This window comes from Hippoglossus stenolepis, chromosome 8 (assembly GCF_022539355.2).
Source record: "Hippoglossus stenolepis isolate QCI-W04-F060 chromosome 8, HSTE1.2, whole genome shotgun sequence".
In the NCBI taxonomy this organism is placed as follows: domain Eukaryota; kingdom Metazoa; phylum Chordata; class Actinopteri; order Pleuronectiformes; family Pleuronectidae; genus Hippoglossus; species Hippoglossus stenolepis.
Window position 1 is genome coordinate 15809890 of NC_061490.1, and position 26641 is coordinate 15836530.

A 26641-nucleotide genomic window follows, 5' to 3' on the forward strand; every position below is an offset into this window, starting at 1 on the left:
AGGTTAGAATTCAAGTGAGTGGTTGTTTGTCTCTATATGTTGGCGACCTGTACAGGGTCTGTACCCTGTGACCCTCCAAGGATAAACGGTATAGATTATGGATCGATGGATGGATCTGTATTTGCATGACTTTTGCAGAGTTGCAGGGGCTGGAATCTTTACACATAGACCATTGTCTCAAGTGTTCATAACTAGAAATGTTGAGTTTTGTCCTTACACGTCTTCACACTGGTGAGAACAACACATCTTACTATATTAATGTCACCTGAAGATTGGCTGGGTGATCAGGACAATCCATACTTGTTCTGACTTTCATAAACACTAATAACCATATCAGTTGATGCCGTGTCTCCACAGTTTCAAGTGGACAAAGGCACATATGATGCAAGAAGGAAAACATCTAAAAAAAATAAAAAAGAACGAGAAGCTTCTTTGTCTGCTGATAAAGATCTCACCCATTTTTTCCCCTACATCTGATTCTTGTTTATGATTTTGGCAAAAGAGGAAAACAACAGGATGTCAGATGTAAATATGTTGTGTTGTGTGCAGAACCAATCATGGGAAAACTATTTTATTGAATTCACAAGAAAACCAACCCACCACAGGGACAGCCAACGGTCGTCACATCTCACCCCCTTGGCGTGTAGATTACTGGCAGATGATGCAGTGAGTCATGATGATATAAACATGGGCAGATTTGTGCAGGAGTCTCGCTGAACATGGAGGAGCGGAGCTTTGATGTGATCCCAGTCGATCCAGTGTGTGGAAGGCCGGGCCCGCAGCTTTACTCCATCCTTCCTCCGCTCATGTTTATGCATTAGGCGTGTCTGCAGAGAGCCGCTGGATGTTGATGTGTTGTAAGGAGGTGTTCCCACTCCTCCCCTCCCCTCTCCTCTCCTTTCTCCCTCTCTCCTCCCTGCCTCCTCCGTGCTGCTCATCCGCGGGGTCTCGGTGCGCCTCAGACGCGTTTGGCGTTCAGACTCCCAAGTATCCCGATGGCCCCCCACCACCAACGGGACCGCGCTGACCAGACCATCAGCCCCGGCTCCGAACTCTCCTAGCGAAGGCAGGACCCGCCACTTCCCCCCGTGGAGCCTGGAATACCGCATTGTTTTGTAATTTCCAACCAGAGAGAGAGAGAGGAAGGTGATGATGCTGATGAGGAGCCCGCGATGGTGGATTTCCCTTTTGTGCGTCTGTGGACTGATGCACGTCGGTCACCAGACGAATACCCCAAATGGTAACTGACTGTTTTGTTATTTGCTGTAAGCGACCATAGCGCAAACAAAGCGTCAAACGACCATTAAACATGCCCGTGTTTATTTATTATTTCCATAGCATCTGCAGCTTCGTGATCCTATAATGTAAAATGTGCGATAGCCTGCTTCGTGTTATGAGAGGAAAACCGACATGTGAGATGGCGACAGGCGCGTAATGAAAGCGGTGTTTTGCTCTCTCTCTCTCTCTCTCTCTCTCTCTCTCTCTCTCTCTCTCTCTCCATCTCTGTGCAGGAGACGCCTTGTCGGGCTTGAAGGCTCTGCGCGATGCGGGCAGGTTCGTCGGGAAGGAGGACACGGTGCCTCTCCGCCTGCTCTACAGCAGACACAACCACAGCCAGATCACGCAGGATGAGCTCAGCACCAGGGTGAAAGCCAGCCCCGGCTCCACGCAGGTACACGGTGTCTTCCGTCAGTGTTTGTCTGGATGGAGGCGGAGGAATGTGAGACGCCTTTCTGCTTGTTTTTTGTTCCGCTTGTATCGACTCATCTCCTCACCTGCACCCTGTCTGTCCTCACAGGGACCGTGAATAATTAGTTCATTAACAAAAAAAACACAGAGAAGACAGGAACAAACCTGCAGTAATGAGGCTGTCTGCAGGTGCAATGTGGGTCATGAGGAGAAAACACACCACATATAAACTGATGTGAAATATTCATCTGGGTAATGGGGACCTCGGTGTTTACATTGTCCACACGGCACATTCATAAACTCCTCAGCTGTAGACATCTGGACAACCAGGATCATATTTTCAGTAAATCTTGTCATTGCAGCCGAGTTGCTGCCCCAGCGGCTGCCTCACCCCCCCCCCACACATATCTCATGTCCCCTTCCCTTTATTCATGAGTGAGGCTTGGTTTAAATCACTGTGTGGTTGGAATTATCTGCAGATTGTAGCTCATCACGGACATGGTGGTATTTGGGTATAGGGCTGGATAATACGGCCAAAAACGATATCAAAATAAACATTTCTTATAAGTCAATATCAATAAGTATCACAATAGATTTCCTATTATTATTTATTTTAAGTTTAAGTTTACCCCTGAGTGAAGGTTGTGGTTTTAAACACATGATAAACAGCAAAACATTTTACAAATCTGAGGTCGATCAATTATGTGTTATACGTCCTCACTGGGCTTACATGATGTATTATATTGTTATATTTCGAACCTTTGTTATACTGCTATTCATAAAAAATATATAGCACTAATTATCGATATTGTTTTTGATGCCTAGCCATATTTGCGTATATTTTGGTCCATATGCGTTAAGAATCATTACATAGCTTGATCACCAGAGGGCACCGACAAGTTTATTTCTCAACTCTTTGATGTTCCGCTTCGGTAGATATCGTCACAATTCTTTGATAACCAAGAATCCCTCACAAAAAATATTTTTGTTAATTCATGTATAACGGCTTTTCTTTAAGCTCTCAAATCTAATAATTATTATAGATAATCCGCAGGAATTGTGGTCTGAGGATTTTTTGTTGTATCAGATACAAATTGTAAACGTAAATTTAGTTTTTTCACGCTGTTTTGAACGGTAGCTGCAGTGTTTGTCATCAGAGTCTCTTTGTAGCCAGTCAAACACAGTAGATGCTAGCTGGAGGGTAAAGTAGGCTGCACGTTGGTTTTAAACTTTGTTTTCGCGGGATGTTTCGGACATGTTCACGAACAAAATCAATCGCGTAACAAATGAATGCTGTTAGTTAACGAAACCCCCTGGGCACAACAATGTTGTTTAGCAAGAAGGTCCACCAGAGCCATTTGGCCTCATCCATAATTACTGATACAGTGCAGTAATAATCGTAATCCCTGTAACTGTGTTCACTGACTCAGTTCAGTGAAGCAGCGTTTCTGCCTGGTTCATTTCAAGGGATGAATCAATTAGCATTGTGCAAACCTGTCATGCGTTTTTTTAATTTGCGCGGCTCATGACTGTGTGGACTGGCCAGTTCAGGGCTCGGAGAGAGTGGAGGGCTACAGATGGTCGGAGGCAGGGAGGTGTTAACCCTTTGTCTCACTGGCACCTCAGACACAACTGCAGCCCCCACGGTTAAACAAGCTAACCTGAACCCTGTACAATCAAAATTCCCCCCTGAAGCTGATATTAACATATGCTGTCTCTGGGATAGATGTTAAAGTCAGAAGATTTCTTTCTTTCTTACATTCTATAAAGATTCTATGATCTGTCATGCTTAAATCCTTGCATTTACATCATTTACATCATTCCTGGCTGTGGGGTTAGTTATGATATATATGAAATTCACAAGTTTACAGTCAAGGAAAACCAAATCTTTACTGTGTCTGAAAATGTATTCTGTGAAACTCGAAGTTTAAATGAAGCTATAAGGTATACATCGCCAATGAGAAATAGATCCAAGGAAGGAGGAGACGGAGTCGGGCGATCTGGCATCTTTTATTTGTGTTCTGAGCCTCTTGTCCTCCGGAGAATTAACACTTATGATGTCACTCGTACGAAGTTTGATCAGTTATTTGCTGTATTTAGATCAATAGCCTAAAAACAAATCTGTCAGATGGTTCTGAAAATGTGTGACACACAGGAGGATATTTATAGACTTCTTTTGCATTGCCTATTTTCAGCATCTGGCACAAACACCTCTGAATGAGCTGTGGGGAGCTCAGCAAAGTGCTCCTGTTGTTTTGGTAGAAAAACAAATGCTCCGTGTTGGATCAGTCTGTTTGTATGTTTTTGCCTGCCTGCCTCTCTGGTTGTGTGTGTTCAGTGCACTGACAGCACTTACAGTCATACTTCCACAGCCATGAGTGGAAAGTCGGCCCTGCTGTAACTCAGAAATCAATGTAAGGAGAGTCGGTGGCGGTCTCAGAGTATCAGCCCGACTCAGTCAAGCCGGGATGTGCTTTCATTAAACACAATTACTGGTACCTCCTCCCATCATGGATCCAATCTGCCAGATTAGATTTCAGCACAAATGTGCCATGGAAAGGGATTGCCTTTTGTATATGCACACACACACACACACCCTCACACCCCCACACACACTGTTTTCCGCTCATATATGCATTGACCACGCAAAGACACAATAGAGCCTGTGGTCACCGGGGACCTCAGGGGTAAGTTCGTTCCTGGGTGAGCACCGGGGCACGGCCTCAAACAGAAACCAGACACACACACACACACACACACACACACACACACACACACACACCCACACACCCTCCTCCCTAGCTGTCAGGCGGTGGCGGGGCTGTAATGAAGGTGGCCCTTGGGCTGAGGCCTGGGGGGGAGGGTGATCTACGTTTCAGCTCGGCTCTGGGACTCCCCCAGAACCTGCACTGGAATGATTGTGGGGAGTTCTCATTGACCTGAGGGTGTGTAATGAAGCCTTGGCCATATGTTCCCCAGCACTACGAATGAATCAGAAACCTCCTCAAGCCAAATCCGTTACATACACACACAAACACAGTGCCAGCAGTCAGAGAAGAAAAAGTGCATTTCTATTTTTGTACATAAATATCATTGCTGCCATATTAAAATATGGTCTCTCAAAATATTAGGTGATTCAATATCAATTCAGGATCAAACAAAAAACAATCGTGTGAACACAGAAATGTCCACATGCATGTTTGCTTAAGTGTGTATGTGTGAGTGGGAGCCAGTAAAGTGTATTTCTGTTTTGTTGCATCCATCAGACCCTTTGCAGAAATTAATATTCTGACAAAGACGACGCAGCTTGATGACTTAATGAAAACCATCTTATTCTTACTGCTGATTGATGTCGAAGAAGACGAAGCAGTCATCCATCAATGCAGATGAGAATTGATCCATGATTATGATAATGACTGCTTGTAGTTAATCGTAAATAACCTGCCCCCTCTATCTTTGTAGGTGAACCACGTGGCCCAGGCGAGCTTTCAAGTTGAGGCTTTCGGGAGAGAATTCATCTTGGATGTGGAGCTGAATCAGTGAGTATTACATTATTCAATATGTCTGTTTGGCTGTTTGGTTTGGTATCTGGTTATCTGTCTCTGGGTTGATGCCTTACAGGAGTTTTTAATGTTTTTTAACATGCTATAGCTAAGCTGACAACCGCCATATTGTTTTATGGATAGAAGACGGCTCAATCCCCCTAAATGTTCATTAAATTACCTTAAAGTTCACTTGCTTGTTGAAAGAATCTAAGCATGGAATCACATGGGCCTGAACAACATTTTTGCGTATATATTCACATTATATACTTGTTTAGTGTAAATCTCAAAGCACATACTGAGCATTAAAGAAGTGCTGACGCCAGTCATTTCACTGAACTTGGTCGTTGTCGTACTGCAGGACACAGCTCTCTCTGGGGATGGTGTTTTACCTGTTTTGGGGAATGCACTCTTATATAGGACATAAATAAGTTTGTGCTGAAATGTGTCATTGTATGATTGAATGTGCAGTTAGTGTATTTACACGTGTGTGTGCTTGTATGTTTGCAGCAGGTCAGTTATTGTGTGTGTGATTTAGAGGTTCTATCATAATGGGAAGTGATTTATGGGAAAGGCTGGAGCTCTGCGCTGTCATATTCTGATATTGATCACAGCACTGCTGATGGAAAGCAAGCAACTCTCTCCCCTTGTTTTCTCTTTCACTCTGACTCCGTTTCTCCACCTTTTTTTATCCTCCTCCTCTTCCTCCTGCTCTCTGATCGACACAGTGAAAGTCACTCAGTGAAGCACACACACACACACACACACACACACACACACACACACACACACACACACACACACACACACACACACACACACACACACACACACACACACACACACACACACACACACACACAGTACATGTATGCACAAGCTGTCAGGCATGCACATAGACTTTCATCAGCATTTGGTTTATGGGTTTCTAGTCATTACTCACTTGTGTGACCTAGTGTGCTTTCTGTGCCCTTCTCTCTGATTTCTCAACTGGGCGTGTGTGAGAAAGTCCATTAGAATATGAGGAGAAAGGAAACACCAATGTGAGAGTTTTTATCTCAACAGAGAGTGAACTGGCCTCCGACCAGACAGCTCTGGGCAACAGTTTGACGTGTGGCTCTGAATAAGAATGAGATACTGAGATCAGTGCAGTAGAGCATTGTACTGTGACTTTTATCTGTTGTCTTCAATAATCTGATCATTCAACCAATACAAGGAAAAATCATTTCAAACACAATTAAGACATTTTCAAACAAAAATATCAAACAATCTCTAGTGTCGGCTGCTCAGTTATGAAGACTTTCTGCTTTTATTTGTCTTGATGAATATCTTTCCACTTGAGCTTTAGAAGTTGCGATTTACTTTTTAATTTCTAATTTGCCAAAATTTTATTTCATAAATTTGAAGCAATTAGTTAATTTAGTAATTAAAACTAAGTCATTATCTATCAAAAAGGCTTAAGAATTTGCTGTTCCAGTTCCAACCCAGAGAAATCCCCAATTTTAGTCCAGGTAAAGATGCGTTCCATTTTGGTTTGGTCACTCGTAATTAATGACAATTATTTATTGTTGTTTGCTGCTTAGCGTGAATGCAACTTTAATACATTTCCTCATCTGTGAACAATTGCACTTGAGTTGCGTCAGATTCCCATGATCCCACAACATCATCAAACAAGGTTATTGTCTCGATTAAGGGAGCCCCAGTGGTATTATTATTATTTAAAATCTTTGAGTTATGGACTGTTTGTTGGACAAAACAATAAATTCCAGACATCACTGTGGAAACTGAAGATTTTATTTTGATCTTTTGCCTTTATTTGACTGGGAAATGTGGGGGGAGAGATAGTGGTATGACAGGCGACAAAGGTCTCTCAGCTGGAACGTTGCAGTTTTGCGGGAAGTGCTTTAACCACCAGTCAACCACGGTGCCCTGTGATGGGCATTTTTGCCATTGTTTTGCATTTAATAGCCAGTAATCCTCAGATTAATCGATAATAAATATTATTTAATGTCCTGTGTTTGGTTAATTTTATTGTTGTGATTGTGATTGTTTGCACTGCATTCCTGCCCTGGTCCCAGTCCAAATTACCTTCCCTCATGGGAGCAGATCTCCAGTTTCCCTGCGTGTTTGAATGAGAACCCTCCTGATTCCTCTTCCTGCTTCCTTCCTCTCTCTTCCTCGCCATCCTCTACAACACTCCTCTGTGCACTGGCACCTCGCTTGACGGCCGTACCAATTTTGTTTACAGATAGCTTTCATGCCAGACAGAATAAACCCAGTTGATGAGTGTGTGGGCGCAGGAGTGGGAGGCATTTGAGTTGAAAGGGCCAACATTGTTTTTTGGCTCCCTCCAAACAAAACCTAGTTCTCTCATTTTGATCAATGAGTGACTCAGCTGCTGGGCATTTTTGAGTGTGTTTTATTGTTACCACCAGCAAACATCAAAGTTGTGTTTTTCAGCTTATTCGTCGCCTGTGTCTCTCGTGCTACGCTACACGCTGGATCATCTAGTTATCATCTCTGAGCATCTCTGAGTCTTTGCCATCAGTTGATGTTTACGCCATGAACTGTGAATAATAGGAGTGAGGGCGGTTTGTTATGAGCTTGTAAGCTCGTATTTTTTCGACTCATGTCAGTTGCTATATGTAAATCTTCAAGTCATTAAAACATTTCAATTGGTTTGTTATGTCCCTAAACATTTCTACCAGCCGTCACACTATTGCTGGTACTTTACTTCTACCTTGTGAGTTTGTGTGTGATCCTGGTAAAATGTGAACCCCAAGACACCTCCTGTAGCAGGAACGCCCACGGAGGCAGTTTTAGTTTTGCAGGTGTTTTTATTTCTGTCTTTCTGCTGCAGCTGTGCGAGGTGCAGTCTCTCAACTTTACAGATGTGTAGTTGAGATCGAAATAATATCAATATACTCAATACAAGGGTTGGAACGTCAACTTGATGAAAGGCATGACAGCTGATTCTATTGCAAGACGGTCCCTAGCTACCCATGTTAGCTACCTGGCTCAGTGGACGGCAAAAGGCTACATCTGATGATTGGTTCACCACTGTGATCTACTACACTTAAATATTACAATACAATACAGACATTCACCACCATTGCCATTATATTTACTGCATGTACATTCATGGTTACCGGACTAACATTGATCTGCCTACAGTTTTTAATTGCCCTACAATTTTGTTTATGACCAAATGAAAACAAATTAAATTTCCATCAACCATCCATCTGTACATCCATTCATTCACGTCTGAGTGTGTTGTTCAGGGTCACGGATGCTGTCTATCCCAACATGCACTGCACAATAGGCAGTGTAGTCAGTAATTGGATTCAGCTTTTCCTGGATACCCTTGACAGTCTGCTATTCTGTCACAGAACTTGCACATTTTATTTAGATAGGAAACTGGCCAAAATGAGTGCGTCATCTATTGTGGGAATAATTCAGAATATTAGTGTGTGCTTCACTCCTCTGCTCTATAATGAGTGATATGGTTTATTGACACAAGCCACCCATCTGAAGTGTGACCGTCTATAGGGAGGAAGTCAGGAGGGGGTTGGGGGGTCATGGGGTCTTTATTCCCCCTCCCTGTCTTTGTCTTCGTCTTACTCCTCCATCTCAGCAGCCGCCTACAATTTACCATTCATGGGACCATGAGTGAGCTTAAAATGTGCTCTGGGTTGGGGGTTGACTGTTTTTTTTAAAAAATCATCCTGAACCCCATCACACACACACACTTTCACACACTCGTATATACACGCTACCCCACCCTTGATTGTCCCCACTCCCCTCCACACCTAATTTCCATTCAGCCCTGTCCCTACTCCCCCTTTACCCCGCCCCTCCCACCTGCTTTCGCTGAATAATAGATGGTTCTGTAAGATTAAAGGAGTGCACACATATACGTGTGTGTGTTATGGTTTCTGTGCCTTGTCCATCGTAGGGAAACATTCAGCCACTGTACATGCATAATGTTACATATAAAGACAAATTAATGTATGTATGCACAGAAAAGTTGACGAGTCCAGTTAGGAAGTCTGTTGTTTTAGCAGTAATGACATAACTAAGTATAGCGTGGGGTAAAACAATCAATATCACATGTAACAGGTAATAATAATACAAATTATTATCCAAAGTAATGGAATTAATTGGACATGAACTGATAATTTGTTTGAATAAAAAAAATTCAATAACTCATTCTCAAAAAAGAAAAAAAAATTCTAAATAAAATTCTTAAAGTTAATTGAAGTTTCTTAAATGTTAATTTACCAACAATCATTAGTGATGAGAGATGTTTACACATTTTAATACATTAGCTCGTGATTCGTTTCCAATTTCTGACAATTTATTTATCAATTTTATTGATTAACACAAAACAAATAGATAATTTAGGAATCAAAACAATGTTCAATGATGTTCAATACAATGATCCGTGTCCCATTAGACCAAATTGTTATAAAGAATTCTACATGTAAAAGAAAAACATCAGTACTAAGTTGCACTTTTACAATCACACATTTATTAGTAATTTCACACAAAGTTCATTAATTTGAGTCTTAACTTATTGTGTAATTAAAACGGTCACTGTTACTATATTTATCATATTTTCAACTCATTCATTCGAAATATTAATTTGATGTGTATTCAAAATTTATATTTAACAAATTTCAACAGTTAATGATAACAAATGATAATCAGCTGTCAGAGCGTGGCCCGGCTGTGCTGTGGTGAGTTCGGCAGTGTGAGCCAGACAGAGCAGAGTGGACACCTATGTGTGTTTGTACTCGTAGGCGTGCAGGTTGTGTGTGTACGACAACGTGTGAGCGCAGACGGAGAGAAAAACAGGTGGGCAGGTCCAACTGGGACGAGGAAGTTTCATAACCTCTCCAGTGTTACGAAATAATCTGCTGCAGCAGCATAAAGACCTGAGGAGAGGGAGAAGCCCTCTCCTCATGTCCGATGTTGACACTGACGGAAGCTCAATGTGTTATTATTGTGTCTGCTACTGTGTTGGGTCAGCTTTCCCTGCATACAGACATATTGTTTATGCTAATGCATTGGGTCAATTACTTGCACTGCTAAATGCATTATTCATCTTTCTGAAGGGAGGATGTGTGTGCACTCGGGACGACAGTGTGAGTGGGGAGGGGGCTGGAGGGGATACAACTCTAATATATCCATGTGCTCCCTCCACCTGCCTATTTTAGAAAAGACACTAACCAAACATCCCATGGTTCAGTAGTTTGATGAATGTGCACGTATGTGATGGTGCGTCTGTGCATGGTCATGAATGTGTGTGTGTGTGTGTGTGTGTGTGTGTGTGTGTGTGTGTGTGTGTGTGTGTGTGTGTGTGTGTGTGTGTGTGTGTGTGTGTGTGTGTGTGTGTGTGTGTGTGTGTGTGTGTGCTCCCACCATTGCACTTGTTAATATGATGTGAACCCTGAAAATCTGCTGCTGCTGAGTCTTTGTGAGTCGTCTCGTTGGGCCCCAGCTGCAGCAGGAACATGTGAAGCGTTGTCTTAATTAGAGGTAACAAGAATGGATTGAAGGAAATGACGCCCAGATGGAAAACAGGAGGATCAATACTTAGGAGGAGGGAGATGACAAGAACTGGACAAACAAAGAAAACCAAACTCATTATCTCTGTTTCTTTTTTATATTTTCATATATTTACTTTTGAAGTGACTTTGCTGGAACTTGAGGCATTTTGAATTAACTCTTTCAATCTTTATTTTAATTACACCAAGCAACTGCCAGAAAGAATGAATGTGTGTCGTCAAAGACGAGGTTGTGTGTAGAGGTTTCTTCCAAGATGAGCTGTGGTTACATTCATTGTTATTCACCAGAATTCTTCTTCTTTTCTCAAATAACTTTGCAAAGCTGATTTTTGTTTTATATTTAAATTTGTTTATTGTTACATTAATGCTTGATTGTTCTTCATTTCCTGTGTTGGCACATCACTGCATTTCTTTGTGAGTTACTGCTGCCTGGTGTTGATCAGCAAAATGGTGTGAAAACTGCAGCAGTGTTGTGTCGCCTGCTCGCTCAGAGATAGAATACAATACAAGATAGAATGTATTGTCATTCTCTGCTGATACAGTTTTCAGTTTAGGGCTTACATTGCTGGGGTTTATACAATAGCAACAAATACAAATAAGACATCCATGAATGAAATGCCCTTGTGCATATCCACAATATAAACCAAACAGCACCAGTGTTTTCAAAATTTACACGGCACATTTATAGAACATCATACTTGAGGTAAAAAATGACACTAATGTTAATGACTAGTTTCCTGTGCATATGTTTGTATGTCAGTGTTGAATTTTTAACGTTTTATTTCTTTAAAAAAAATCTTTGCTTTAGCTTAGATGACTTAATTCCTAATTCCAGTTTCTACAAAGCAGGTGTAGCTATGATTGCTGTTTGTGATGTAACAAAATTTTCCAGACGGAGGGGCTGCATGTGAGAATGCAAACGTGCAAGTCATTTGCTCCAAACATTTTCCTGCCAGACCCTTAGTAAAATGTCCGAGTGAGTCCATGTGAGAATACAGCAGGAAAGGGTCCATAAAGCTCACAGCGGGCGAGTGGGCATGTCCATGACTTTTCTACAACGCAAAACTGGAAGCAGAATTTATACGTCATGTCCTCCCTCCTGTTGTGTAGTTTAAGACAATCTCCTGCTGCGTTCTTCATACGTGAAAAGCAAAGTGTTTGTAGGCCGACCTTTTAGCTTAGCTTTTTAAAATAAAAATGTCTCCTGTAGGACGAGATATTTTCTAAAACCGTTGCTTGCTCATGGGAATTTCTGGCCCATCTAAGCTCTGCATCTGCCCTAAATGCCAGTTATCTAACAACGTCTTAGTAAAAAAATGAATGGCTCTCATACTTCTGGAACTCTAGACGTCATCTCTTGTTCACGTACTAAGAAATGAATCAAGCCGTCATCCAGCTCACGTCACGGCCACGTCGACTTCATGACTTTGTGTGACTTTGAGTGGACTTTGTGACATTTACCATCTGGTCCCTCAAATGTGTGTAGGTGTCTGATGCTCTGCTGATGCTCTGCTGTTATTGGTGTGCATCCCTGTGTGTGTGTGTGTGTGTGTGTGTGTGTGTGTGTGTGTGCACGTATTTATGCTTGTTGGTACATGCACATGCAGCCTTACATCTCAACATGTGTATGATTTAACTCTCTCTCATGTCCCATTCCAAGATAATTTATCGTCTGCTCGTGACTCACTCGCTGCTTCCCGACATCGCCACAATCCAACTCCACTCTTCTCCTGCTTTTCCACCTCCATCTCTGTCTCTCCTCCTCTGTGCCCTGCTCTGTAATTTATTGCAGAGAGGCGTGATCTGATTTACTGCGGATTTAATGAGAAAAACACAGAGTGGAGTGTGTGTGCGTGTGAGAGGGAAGGAAAGAAAGACACAGAGAAAGAAGTAGTTGAGGACGAGGAGAGAGAAGGGGACAGAGGGAGAGATGTGGATGTCCTTCACGCGCCCTTGAGTCTTGCTGTGTGGGTTGAATAAGTGTTGGAGATAGGAAGATATATAGTGGAGTGTGTGTGTGCATGCTTGAGGGAGGTATGTACTTGAAATAAGTATCCTCTCCTCTCCTCTCCTCTCCTCTCCTCTCCTCTCCTCTCCTTTCTCTCTCTCTGCATCTCTTCCTTCCTTCCCCCTCTCAGGGCTTTTCTCTGATCTGTGTGTTGTCTGATCAAACACACACTTACATCACATTGGAAAATATATTTGTGTGTATTTGATCTAATGCAGTGCTCACAAACATACAGATAGTGTTTGCTAAGTGGCTCAGAGACGCCGACAGCACTCTGTATAGTCAGTACAGTGTTTGCTAGAATGTGACTACAGTGAATACAGTTTTGCAGAGTTTGTGGTGTGTGTCAGGGAGGTGGATGCAGATCATTTCTGTGGCAGTGAGCTGGGTTAAATAAGAAGAGGGAATAGCAGCACAGACGTTAAGATTACTAGTGTGTAAATATCTGTATGTGGACATGTTTACACTTGTCCCAGTCTGTGTTTAAACAATACTTGCTTGCCCTACACCAAAGCAGTTTTTGGTTCCTGTAATAGTTCCTTGTGTTCATATTGGCTGTTAAAGGGTCGCTGCTATTTCAATGTGAGTTAAGGGGGTAAAATTCACAGTTCTGGATTTGTAGTCCAGACAAAGCTGATTCGAGACTTCATCAGTCGGAGTTTCTTTATTTCTCTTCCAAAGTTGTGGTAACAAATCCCCTTTTTGTGTTGCTATCCCTCTACCTCGACTCAGAGAGGAAAGACCAAGAGTAAGTGAGACTATAAGTTTGGAGGATATTCACTTGAATTTCACAATTCAGATTGGATTGTATCTTCTCATTAGCTTGAACTGAACTTTTAACAAAGACTACATTTTTTGCCCCTTCATCGCTTAGCTGCGTTGGACTAGATGAATAATAACAGTGACCAAAAACAGTTTCAATGTTTATGTCGACAAGTAAATGGCTCCGTGTCACTGAATTCTGACCAGGTTTCTTTAGGAATGTGCCAACAGTACAGTATGTCTGACTATACCTCAATTCAAGACCGACATGCCAATGGGCTCTCAAAAGTGCATTTGCTATTTAAACTATGTGGGCACTTTGCGATAAAAAACGATCACGGTAATACATCCATGAGTTGTGATATTTTACTGAAAACCACATATGTGAATTTGATGGTGACGCTATTGAAAAAGTCATGAGATCGCCAACGTCAGTAGAAATTATTCTTAATGAGACATTAGTGTAAATATTAAATGTATTAAATATTTAAAATGACAATTGATCAGATTGTTCAGTCGGGTCCAACTCACATCAACGTCCCTCCAGCCACGCCATTAGCATAGCTAACAATGTCAACCTGCCCTTTAAGGGTGATTGTCGACTTTACAGGATATCAAGCACTGAATTACCAGCCCCCCCCCCCTTCTCTGATCCATCATTCTTTCTCTTTCTGCCCATCTCATTATATTGCTTTAGTGTTACCCCTCTATTCACCCTGTCCTTTGTCGAGCCCTCTTACTCAGGGTGGAGGATTAGTGGAGACAAAGAGTGATCAAGGAGCTGGTTTTCATTGAAGATAGGGACAGGAGGAAGACTCTTGTTCTCGCAGCAGGAAAAAATACTAATGCCTCTGTTGTCTCTCATAGATTACTCACTTTTCCTCTGTCATGCTAAGTAAAAATCAATGGAAAGTATGGTTTATTGTTCAGAGACTAACTGTTTAACAAAATTTTACACTGAACAACAAGCAAATATGTAAGAACAGTGGTAAGGGTATAACCATGGAATATGGATCAGTAAACAGGGCCCGGCCGCTTGATCCTAAAGATCTGTCTTTCTGTCTCCATTAACCATGTTTACATGCTGTGGACTTCACTAACAGCCCACGTGTTGTCACAGATACAGATCTGCTTGTTCTCTTCAGCGCCCATAACATCCCCATGTGCTGCATAATTCAGGAGTCAACTCTGTTAGGCCTGTATGTTGCGTGCCATATACCCAACTGCAGAAGGGACCCAAGGCTGCACACAACAGGACGATGAGTGTTCTGTTTGATTTTTTTACCCTCTATTAGCATCAGTATTTCTTGTTTGTGAGCGTCAGTATTCCCTGTGCAATAAGAGCAGGGATCCCAGTGAGAATGCCGGTGGAATTGCATGTCTGATAAGTGATTGGAGAGTGAATGAATTATAGTCTGGAGACCTTTAATGAGGCCTCGGAGGGAGGGAGGACAAGAGATGGGGGTGTTGGGCAGGTGAGAGCAGCTGCAGCTTGTCCCAAAGAGAAACCTCCTCCCCTTCCTCTCTCCTCTTGTCTTCTCTCCTTCAATAATTTTCACATCTCTACTCCACTTTTCCACCTTTCCTATCTCGCTGCATCCCCCTCATGCTGTCTCTGGTGCACTTATCCTCTCTCCTTTCCGTTGCTCTGCCCTTCGCTCAGCACTCCCCCATCCTCATTACGGAAGCCTGACACAGCACATGCTCACAGTCCTTTGTGTGGCGTTGCCCTTTTATTACTGGGTTAAATGGCAAATCCATATATGGAGCAGAAGTGCATTTGATGACAGCAGTGTTGCCTTTGTTTCAGATATGTATGAATGTATGGACGCATAGGATTCATTTTTAAAGCTTAATTTCTATGAGCCTTTGCTTATTTTTGTGTGTTTTGAGATGTTGGGTGTATTAAGAGGAGTCTTTGGAAAGACTGTGTGAAAGCATTGAAAAGCCTGCTATGCCAACACTGGTGCCAATCCACAAAAACACACACACACTGGCCCTGCCAATCTTTTCTGTGCTCTTTTTCATCTCAGTGCCGCGGCGGTGCTTGGCGACACAGATCGTGAGAGGAATTTTTGACCGTGTGGAAACTTAGTTGATGTTTGTGTGTCCATGCTTCACCTCAGGAGATGGAAGTGGGTTGCCACAGCAGATGTCTCAGCCCAGAGCAACTCACAGCCAACTGCTATAAAAAATAAAGGATGAAGTTTGATGCGAGTGACAACCAGACGGACTCTGTGCACTCGCTGGCTTTCAGTCACTTTTTATGATCCACTTAATAAAGGTGAAAAGGGTTTTGCAGTGCAACATTTTCTCAGCTAAAAAAGCATCAGTGCTCTTTGGTTTCCTTTGTGTGTGTATGTGCAGGTGTGTTTGTGTGTGGGTGGGTGGGGGTTGGCTGACATTATAGTGAGGAAAAAGCGAGAGAGGGATGTGATTGCTATTTAAATGGCGATGCTTGCCTATGAAATGTTGTAGGCTGAAAGTGGAGCGTCTGTCGACCCATCTCCGAAATCTCCTCCAGGGTTGATTGACAGTTTGACGCTGGCTCTCTTACAGATGTTGCCGCGGTGACGGAGGCCTAGAACACTCCAGTACAGCAAAGGATAAGCATGAGTATTTAAAAAAACGTAATGAGCTGAGAGAATGAGAGACAGACGTAGAAAATGAGACGGAAAAATTGCCTGTTGTCTGTTTGAGCCACACAAATGGTCTGCACAGAGGGGCCAGATGCCACCGAAATATGTCTGACACCACAAATCTGTTCCGTTAAGTTGTGATAATTTCATAATTTATAATTTTTTTTAGCATAATGGCCTCCGTTTCTGACTTCTCTCATCTCTCTTTTCTTGTTTTTGCTTTTTAATCAGCTTCATTTGACAAACATCTCTAACTCTGATCATGATTTATGCTGAAAGTTTGCAGCATCTACGTCCACAGGGAGAAATTCAGGCAAACAGCACATGACTGTGTTTGTTTGCATATCAGAGTGAAGCTACAAAGAAGCCCCTCTCAGTTATGCATTTACGCTCATGTTAACAGTAAGAGAGGGAGCACAATATGCATTGGTGGGGAGACCGTTCTTTGTGTGGGGGTTGGGGTCGAGGCTGAGTTTGCGTCTTTGTCTGTCAAATAAATTATTTAAATCCCGTAACAATTAAAGCTGAAATCTGTTATCAGCATCTTCCATTAGAAGCCCGTGTGTCTGCCGTGCTGCCTCAGTATGCTTTTCGCTTGCCGACCCCCCCCCGTCTGGGCTCAGCATGGAGCCGGATCAAGATCACAAGCTCTGAATCTTTTAAACACACATCCCTGCAGAACAAAGGCTAACAGTGCACGCCTGTGACCCAGGGACTCATGCACACACTGGATGTCTTCATTAAAGGAGCGCGTGAACGTCTTGATGGCATTTTCGTTTGATGCAGACATGTCGATGATTCGTTGCTTGTGTCTCAAGAGTCGCGGAGGGTTTCATTTGCACAGTGCTGTTGTGAGTGTGGGGTGTCAAGTGTGTTGGATGTTGTTTCGACATCACCGGGTCGAGGCATTTTCCAGGGAAGGTTCATTGCAGTGCAAGTGATGTCTGCTCAGGGCCGGAGCTCTGTATTCTCACCTTGTTTCTACCTCTCTTTAACTTTCACTGCCTCTTCTCTTCTCCTGCTTCTATGTTCCCCCCTTGATGGCCGTTCCCTCCCTCTTTCCATTTTATAGCACTCTCTCCACTCTCCCTACATGTTTTTTATGGCCATAGCAAACTGCCTATTAGTCATCTTAGAGAGCATCCTCTTTCCTGTGTGTGTGTGTGTGTGTGTGTGTGTGTGTGTGTGTGTGTGTGTGTGTGTGTGTGTGTGTGTGTGTGTGTGTGTGTGTGTGTGTGTGTGTGTGCTGATGTCACTTGAACTATGTACATTTTATCATGTTAGGAAAACTTTTGCCTCCTGAGAGAAGCCACCGAAAACAGAATAATCTCTTATGATTTGTCTTATTATGACTCATTACAGGATCACATTTTTTTTATCTTTCAACACAGCAGCCGCTCCTTTTCTCAAAGAGAAAGCGCTATTAATGCCTCATGTTGTTCCATGACAAGAAAGACTTTTAAATATATAATTTAAATATTTTTCTCTGTAAAGGTTGACTATATAATATAAACATTGAAATTAGTAGTTTGGCGTTTTTGTAAAATACCCTTATTTGCTTTCTTGCTGAGTTAGATGAGATGATTCAGCAAGCATGCTGATTGTACTGTTACATTTTTATACCGCTCTCTTCTGGTGCAAGGTTGGCTCCTGCGTGCGTTTGTGCGTGTGTGTGTGTGTACTGTGTGTGTGTATACTCGCTTTTGTTGCCTCTTTAGGACCTTTACCACTATAAACTCTGGGGACCAAAGCCTGGTCCTAATGCGGCAAAACGTCATTTCTGAGCTCCTGGTTAAGGCTAGATGTGATTCTTGATTAGGTTAAGGTTACTGGTAAAAATGAATTGGTCATGGTGAATGTTAAAGATAATGTTTTGGTCAGGGTGTCCACAATCAATGAAAGTCAATGCAAAGTCCTACCGTTAGAATGGCACTTACCTTCCCCAAGGCCCTAATTCTCCCTTAAAATCAATCAAGCCACACAGAATTGTGTGCACTCAAATATCACCTAAATATGCCTGGTATTTTTCATCAATATCTATGTATTATTTATTTATGAACTCACAAAAGAAAACACACCCAGTCTTACAATGTTAAAGGAAGTGAAAAGAAATCCCTGGATCCCTACTGACATTTCTTTCCCTGACCATCCCTCCACCAAGTTGCATGGAAATCCGTCCAGTAGGCTTTGTGTAATGTTGCTTACGACCAGACAAACGCAGATGAAAACATAACCTCCTCGGTGGAAGATATAAGAATTACCAAACAAACCTGTGTGTGTTTATTTTTTTTGTAAACCTAAGCCAAGATCACTGCTGGCTCAGTTGAATGTACAGTATATATAGGGGAATGTGTCCCTGCCTGTACGTGTGTGTGTGTGTGTGTGTGTGTGTGTGTGTGTGTGAGTGTGTGTGTGTGTGTGTGTATCCATGTTCAGGTCACCTTTTGTGAGATAAGAGACTAAAACCTTAAACTGTATTATATTTGGAAAGTGACTCAAGGGATACATCCACATCATGCCGCATTCCTCTGTTTGTGTGTTTGTGTGTGTGTGTCGGCACTACACCACCTCATACATCTCTGTCTCAGATTGTTCCTGCAGTGTGTGTCTCCATTGGGATTCTTGGGTCCAGCTCTGCTGAGAAAGCACACACAGGCTGATTTGCTCTTATTTATGCCTCTGTTTCTCTTCCTTACTCTCTCAATTTATTTCCTGCCTCCTTCCTATTCTGCCTGTGTTGCTTGTTTTGTTTTTTTACTGCGTACTGACCTTCACTTGTCCTTCACTGCTCGGATAGACACACACACCAGACAGTTGGTAGAAGGCTGAATTTGTACAACTGTTTGTGTGGATTTGTGTGCAGGAAATAGCCTTGTCCCAGTACGCTGGTCATAATTAGCTGGTCTCATGCTCTGAAGCTCTCTGTGCTGCCAAGATTGAGTACAATGATCCTATAAAATACAAGCATACTGAAATAACTGGAGTGACACTTGAATGAAAATCACATTTTCTAACTTTAATTCTCTTTTCTCCTTTCCTCTCTGTTCCAGTGATCTGCTGTCTTCGGGGTACGTGGAGAGGCATTTGTCAGAAAAAGGGAAGGCTGTCATCACCAATGTAAGATTCTGCATTTGATCTTATGCTCACTCACACTTTCAATAACAACTTTATTATTTGCAATTAAAATGGAGGACACAGTGTTTTTATGGGCCCAGGTTTTGACAGTGACACCACGAGGAACAGTCTGGTTTGAATTGTTAGGGTGAACAACAGCAGCTGTTACCGATAATTTTGTATATATATATCAATGATTTGTTGTGATCCACAGAGAATCATCACTGGATTACAGTTCCCCTTAACTCTACAGAGAACTGTTTTCATTAGTACGACTCTCTGAAACATTTTTTCCACCACAGCAGTCAGATATCTCCAGGGTCTACAAGACTTGCCCAGCAATAAACAACAGACAGGCAGAGTTAGTGACCTGCTTTTGAATACAGTGGAGCATTTAGCGCCACATAGGGTTAGTGGAGACCTGGTGGAGACCAAAGACAGAGGTAAAAGAGAGTAAATATTGGAGGAGCAACTCAAAACATATGATAATGTTGCTCTGTATCTACTGGATATCTGTCTACTGTTTCTAGATATCTCTATTGGTATTTCTGTCCATCTGTATGTGGCTTGCATATCTCGAGAACCATTCATCTTATTGGCTTCACACTTGGCATGTGTATTGTTACGGGCTCAAAGAAGTGCAGTGTCGAATTTGGGAAACGTGACACATTCGGTATTAATAAACGTTGAATCAACATACGACGAGCGCTCTGTAGCAGTGGTGGCTGTGGCTGGGATTCCGTAACGTAACTGACGTTGATCAAAACAACCGCACGTTCATTCAACTGGCAACGATAACTGATTCTACAGTTTGGGGTTATTCCTTCTGAGTCGAGCTTCCCTGAACTTTGAATAAACAGGTGAACAGCTCTTTGTGCAGCAGGGGTGGTGCAGCTTCCTGCAGCAGGTCTTTACTTACCGCTGCTCAATTACTGCAGGTCATTTTTACAGTTTCACAAAGAAAGCCACAGTCTAAGTAAACAGCCTATTCCAAACAGGCAGGTTTAGAACTGGCACTGCACTGTATGAATAGGTAACATAAACATCAAAAAGGAGATAACAAGTCAATATTGCGTTTATTGAATTTACTACACTGCCCCCAAGTCTCTTGACTGGTCACCTGCTTTAATTCCCGCTATGAAAAAGCTACATCTGACTCCTGAAGCATCTTTTTTTGGTCTTTGCCTTTTTTGATTGAGACAGGAAACTCAGGGTGAGAGTGTAGGGGATTGACAGGCAGTAAATGGTCCGACCGGCCTGGAGTGTAACTGGGTAATAGGGTTGCCAACGTCACAGTAGCAAAGTTCCCCTTGACGCACCATGTTTGCTCTCAAGTCCACTTGCTCTGCTTGTCTAATTTGCGTGGTGAGATTCAGTCGCTATGCAGGTAGAACTGTTGAAAATCATGAACCCTTATACATACCAGGTGTAAAATGTAACAGGGTACAGTAGAGATATAGACGTCGTATAGCTCGTATGTCATGTGTCTACTCCACTAAAAACATCAGAGAGGGGCTGATGTACAGCTGCAATCTCCTCTACACCCTGCAGCAGCTTCTTCATCACTGAGCCGTTCATTGGATAATCAGTGAGTCCGTTTGCACACAGAGAGAAATACTCAGCCCTCATTCATCTTAGATTTCAGTGGAAGTGAAACTGTGGACGGGGCCTGAACCTTCAGCTATCATGAGATTAAGATTGCTGTAATAATCCTCTAAAATCTGGACTTCAGTTACAGGACACCCACTGAGGTGTCGTGTAACATCAAGTGTGGGGATTATAATGGTCAGGATTTACTCAGCTAAGCAGAAGATTAGTTTAATGGTACTTTACAGAGAATGAGCCAAGTTATTACACCGCATATTCCATGATATGGTCACTTTGTAATTATGGAAGCTATTAGAAAGCAATCTTTCTGTGAATTAATTCACTTTGTACATTCATATCCAGAATGTACTCTGACTTAACGAATACGAGCTACTTTAGCTTTTTGTGCTGTTCAGTTCAGGCTTAACACCACATATGCAAAATACACGTATTTGTCTAATGCAGTCATTCCCAAAGTGTGGGCCGCGGCCCCCTGGTGGGCCGTGAAGCCACTGCAGGTGGGCCGTGAGAGGTCATCAGAAAATAAATAGATAAAAAAGTTTCAGATTTGTAAGTAAGCGTTGATTACCACCAAACATTTATGATTGATTTAAAAAAAAGTAATCATCACAGGTAATGAAACAAAGACAAGAGATTTAAATTCCACGTTGTTCTTATTTTATCTGACCTATATAGCAGGTGTCACTGTTTTTGCTGACCGTCACATTAACACTTGAACGCATCATTAGCGGGTGAATCACAGGTGAGGGAGAACTTTGTTGTGAGCTGGGTCGAGCAAGATGGAGCAGAGGAAAGCTGCTGATGACGAAGGGGAATCAGGAAGTCCAACTGAATCATTCAAAACTAAACAGAGGACTCAAGTGAGGACCTGTCGCTGGCCCAGAGGACAACCCCAAGCCTGTGTGTGGCGCTGAGATGCTAGCTAACAAGACCCTGGGACCGTGTAAAGTGCGCCGCCGCCATTTAGAAACTAAACATGGACAATATTTATCCAAGCCTCGAGCATCTTTTAAAAATACGCTGAGAAAGCCTTAAGTATATTTGGTTGCGCCTCAAATGTGTTTTTCTTCTCCCGGATATTATTATTATACAAACAGTAAGAATATATTTTTAACAATACACTATTTGCACTTCATGTTTTTTTTACATTGGTTGCTTTGCAAATTGTTACGCTTAAATGTGGATGTTATTGGATTTGCACTGCATATACCTGCGTTCATATACAATTATTTTTGCTATCAAATTAATAATATGTATGATTCTAGTCCTGTGTGTGGATCATATAGTTGTGATTAAAGGTGTGGGTGGGCCGCACACATTTTACAGTTTTCAAATTGGGCCGCGGCATTCTTAAGTTTGGGAATGGCTGGTCTAATGAATAGTAAAGTATAATGCATTTAGTATAATGTATGCTTGTTTGATTTTAGAGGGCAGAGTGTCCTGACCTCCACCTTTTCATTGTGCATTATTTTGTTCATATGATTGATGATGATTAATTGCTCTTATATGTGTGTGAGGACATCACAGATCAGACCTAATTAGCAACACACACACAGACACACACAGAATGAGGGTGTACCCACAGGGCTGGGTTTTTGGTGCTTTCTGTGCTTTGATGAGAAGTGGAGCAGAAGGTTCAGGGTGACAGGAGAGGAGTAGCAACACTGAGATAGTGGAGCACAGCACAACTTATAAATAGCTTCTCTTTCTCTCTCTGTCTCTTCATTACACTCTCGCTCTATCTCTACTCAGCCTCTCTTCACCTGTAGCTTTATGGGTTTGTCTAACAAACTTTTAAAACTTATTTTGTTGCATTGTAATTGTAGGTTTCATCTGTCTGTATTTTGTTAACATTTCACCCGTGTTTGGCTAAAAATGCACTGATGGTAACTCTGAATTAGTCTAATTCGTCATTTCTGTTCATCTTGGATGTTATATTGATGAAACAGAGTGGTAGAACTTATAACTTGGGCCATAAGTGGGACTGAGAGCGAACTTTGAGAACAACAAAACAAAAAGCAATGTCAGCATGGCTAATACAATTTCACTATAATTCAATCCTAGCAATTAATGTGAAGGAATCCTTTGCAGACACACGCACGCAGACACATGCACACACATGCACGCCTCTCTATGGTTGTAACCATCACAACGAAATGCCTAACCTAAACTTAACTCTAACCCTAAAACTAAGTCCTAACCCTCACATGGGAAAGGCCATTTTCTGTTTTCCCATGTACAAAGCTCAGTTTAGAGTGGAAGAGCCTGATGGATCTGCATGAAGCCCTGACCTCAACCCCATCCAGCAGCCTTGGGATGAATTGGAACGAGGCCTCATCGCCCAACATCAGTGCTCCACCTCACTGATACCAGTGTGACTAAATGGAAGAAAATTCCTGCAGCCAGGTCCCAAATTCTTGTGGAAAGTCTTCCCAGGCTGGACTTTGTTCCATCAGCATAATAATGCCCATGAATCAGGTTTCCACACACTTTTAGCCAATGAGTTTTAATGCCAACAACAAACACAAATATGCATCCTCGCATAAACCAATAAGATGGACACGGATGAAGTCCACAGAGAGACGTGGAGGTAGAAGTGGACGTAGCGGCATTTCTCTGCAGAGCATCAGACTGTAGAGCAGAAATTGATCCACTGATAAAAGCTGCGTTTCCTCAGGGAGACCAGCTTCCTGCCTAATGGCTGTTAGGCAGTAAGAAATGGACCAGGAAGAGACGGCCTGCAGAGCACTTAGACACTTAGACATCATACACGTCTATTGAAAATAAATGCATGTTTATGCTCGCAGGGAGAGGAGGAGACACTGTGCACACTCTGCATATAGACAGATGGAGAGTGGGGGCAGAGAATGAGTGGTTGACGGGCAGCGGTAAAAGAGATGCGGAATATTTTTTACATGATGCTGTGGCTTTTTATTGTGGAGAAGTTGGGAAGAGAAAAAGTCACTGAGCAGTTAACACAGAGACGGTGGGATGTAAATGGGTTAATGTGCAGAAACACACACAGACACACACACACATATCAGATCATGCTTGCACTTGTGTGTGTTTGTAAATGAGTTATGGGTGATTGATCACTCTGGACGCATTTGCTAATGGGTTATGGAAATGATTGCAGCAAGTGGGATATTTCACTCAGTGTTTGACACAATGAGACACTCGAGGAGGCGACTGTGTGTGTGTGATCTTAATCTGTGTGTGTTTGTGTTTTCTCTCACAGGGAGGAGAGCACTGCTACTACCAGGGGAAGGTCAGAGACAGTCCTCACTCCTTTGTGGCTGTTTCTACTTGTCATGGATTGCAGTAAGTACAAATATTACTGTGTGTGTGTGTGTGTGTTTCTCAGCCAACATTGTTCATGCTGTGAGTCCAGGTCCTGGGCCTCGCTCCCATTTATCCGTTAGGTCAACATAATTAGTTTTAGCCAGCCCCTCTCTGTCTCTCTGCACTTTTCACTACACAGATTATCATTCACTCAGACAGGTGCTGCTCAGACATCTCTCTCCTCTCCTCTCCGTGTTATTTTTAGACTTTCTGCTCCAAAGCAGCTCTTGTCCCATCAGAGAGACGGATCAGAGAGCTTGCAGGGAGGGATGCACGAACACTGTATTTATGTGTTGTGTATGCAGGTGTATTATAGGTTTTTACAGTTACTTAAACACCTTTACTGAAAGGAAACTGTATTTGTGAGACAAAACCCCTCCATTGAGTGGTAATGATATGTATATTGCACTTGCTGTTTTTTGCATTAATTATGTATATGACTTAAAAAATAATTGTAAAAAGAAAAGGAAGCAGAATTGCACTGTACCAGCAAAAAAGTGAGGAAACGAGTCCACTGCTGACGGGTTTATTGGTTCATTAACAATAATTATTTTGTTCATGGTGTGAGTCAGTTGTGCTTGTTAGTGTTGGGGCCTGGAGGACCGTGTTAATTCACATTTAGTTGTGATGAGTGGACATTCTAAATTTGATTGCTCTCGAATATAAAGAGGAAATTGTTTGGTAGATTATTCAGAGTAAAAAGGAAACGGTGAAAATTTGAACAACCGACACAGCTTTTTTAAATTAAAGGTGTGAGGTGTTATGATGGAGAGATCTAAGCTTTATGAAGTCTTAGGCTGTAAGACACATGACATCATTCACATCTGCACATTGTTGACAGTATTCAATATTACATCTAATTGCACATTTGAGTTGCTACACTTCAGTGAATTTTTGATCCTTTCGTCCTCATCAAACCTTGTTCCAACTCTATATATCTTCTTCTAATGTAATATCATGTAAATTCAGCTAGTTATGGCAAGTGGAGGAAATCAGATTTATATTTGCTGAATAAACTAAACCCATCTCGGGGCTTTTAATAACATTTGCATATTTCATGTGATTATGGAAACATGTTGGGAAATGTGTGAGCACAGCAAATTATATATCTACATGCACAAAATAATGAAACGCATTACATGAGTTAATCAGTGCAGTTAATGTGTTGCAGAAGCATGACACTAATGTATAGGACATAACAGATTAAAATATGTATTATGGTGTTTCCTGCAGATTTATATTTATATATATTATATATGTCACATAAACATATTTCTGCGGTGTATTATGAAGCTGCTGTTGTGGTAATTGTTAATATCTGTGACAGTATTGTTAGTAGTTGTGTTTTCAATTTGATTAACATTTCAGAAAGTCTTAATGCACATATAAAAAAACACACTAGCATTATAAAGGAGGCAGAGGCACACCCATAATATGCTGTGCGTGTGTGTGTGTGTGTGTGTGTGTGTGTGCGTGTGCACGTTGGTGAGGGAAAAACAATGAGAGGGAGGGAGTTAAGGGAAGCCATAGTGGTATCGGGGGGGTTAGACATTAGGGAGAGGATATTTCCCTGATGCTGAGTCAGGTTTTCACTATACATAATATACATTCTGCTCTCTCCCTCTCTCTCACCAACTTCACCCTGCAATGCAATACTGCTATTAGCTTTACACAGAGGGATAGTGATCCTGGCAACATCCATCAGATGGGATGTAGACAGCCCACTATTGACTCAGGTTCCTGTTTGGAACGTCACTCGAGTTCTACAGATTTGACTAAAATGAAAATGCTCAGAAGAGATTCAGAGTGAACCCTCTTCCCTTCTTGTTTTCCAGAAATGCATACATTAAACTGCAGAGACTTCTTATTCAGAACCTGGCTTTTTTCAGGGATGCTTTGGATGTTGCCACTAGTACAATTATATGATGTAGCTCTAAAGTTAATGTTAAACTCTATAAACAGATTCAGCTTGTGGATGTGCAGAATCTTTGGACTGGAGACAAGATGTTTGGTCCAGAAGTCTTTTGGTTTCTGTTTCTAGTTTGACCAATCACAGCAAAAGAGGTGGAACACATTGACTGAAAGTCATCGGCTGTCGTCTTTTTATCTGTTTTAATATCCAGATAGCTGTTAATAGAGATAACCCAAAATGGCCAGGTTGTGTATAGTGAGTTTTTGAGCTGTTGTCAGTGAAAGAGCAAAAAAAACTGTGAAAACTAAAGCATCTTGTAGCCAAAATATGATCACAGAAATCACTAGATATCTTCGTAAAATATGGAGCTGCGGATTCACATGATAATTCTCTGTAGGTCCGTCAGTATCAATGACCCATTTAACATCGTCATTTGATCCATTGCGGTTTGGTGT

General features: G+C 42.0%; 1 protein-coding gene across 3 annotated transcripts in view; it reads left to right on the forward strand.

Moving 5' to 3' along the window:
• Positions 1-1134: 1134 nt before the first annotated feature.
• adam22 (ADAM metallopeptidase domain 22) overlaps positions 1135-26641 on the forward strand; it is a 58736-nt gene continuing 33229 nt past the window's right edge. For 2 of the 3 annotated variants that reach the window (XM_035163371.2, XM_035163372.2), the window contains exons 1-5: positions 1135-1240; positions 1512-1672; positions 5152-5228; positions 19261-19327; positions 24171-24253. In XM_035163371.2, coding sequence (XP_035019262.1) covers positions 1150-1240; positions 1512-1672; positions 5152-5228; positions 19261-19327; positions 24171-24253 — 479 coding nt within the window. In that variant the 5' untranslated portion in view covers positions 1135-1149. Of the gene's footprint in view, positions 1241-1511; positions 1673-5151; positions 5229-19260; positions 19328-21891; positions 22029-24170; positions 24254-26641 lie in introns of those variants that run through there. The other variant, XM_035163374.2, reaches the window with a different exon arrangement.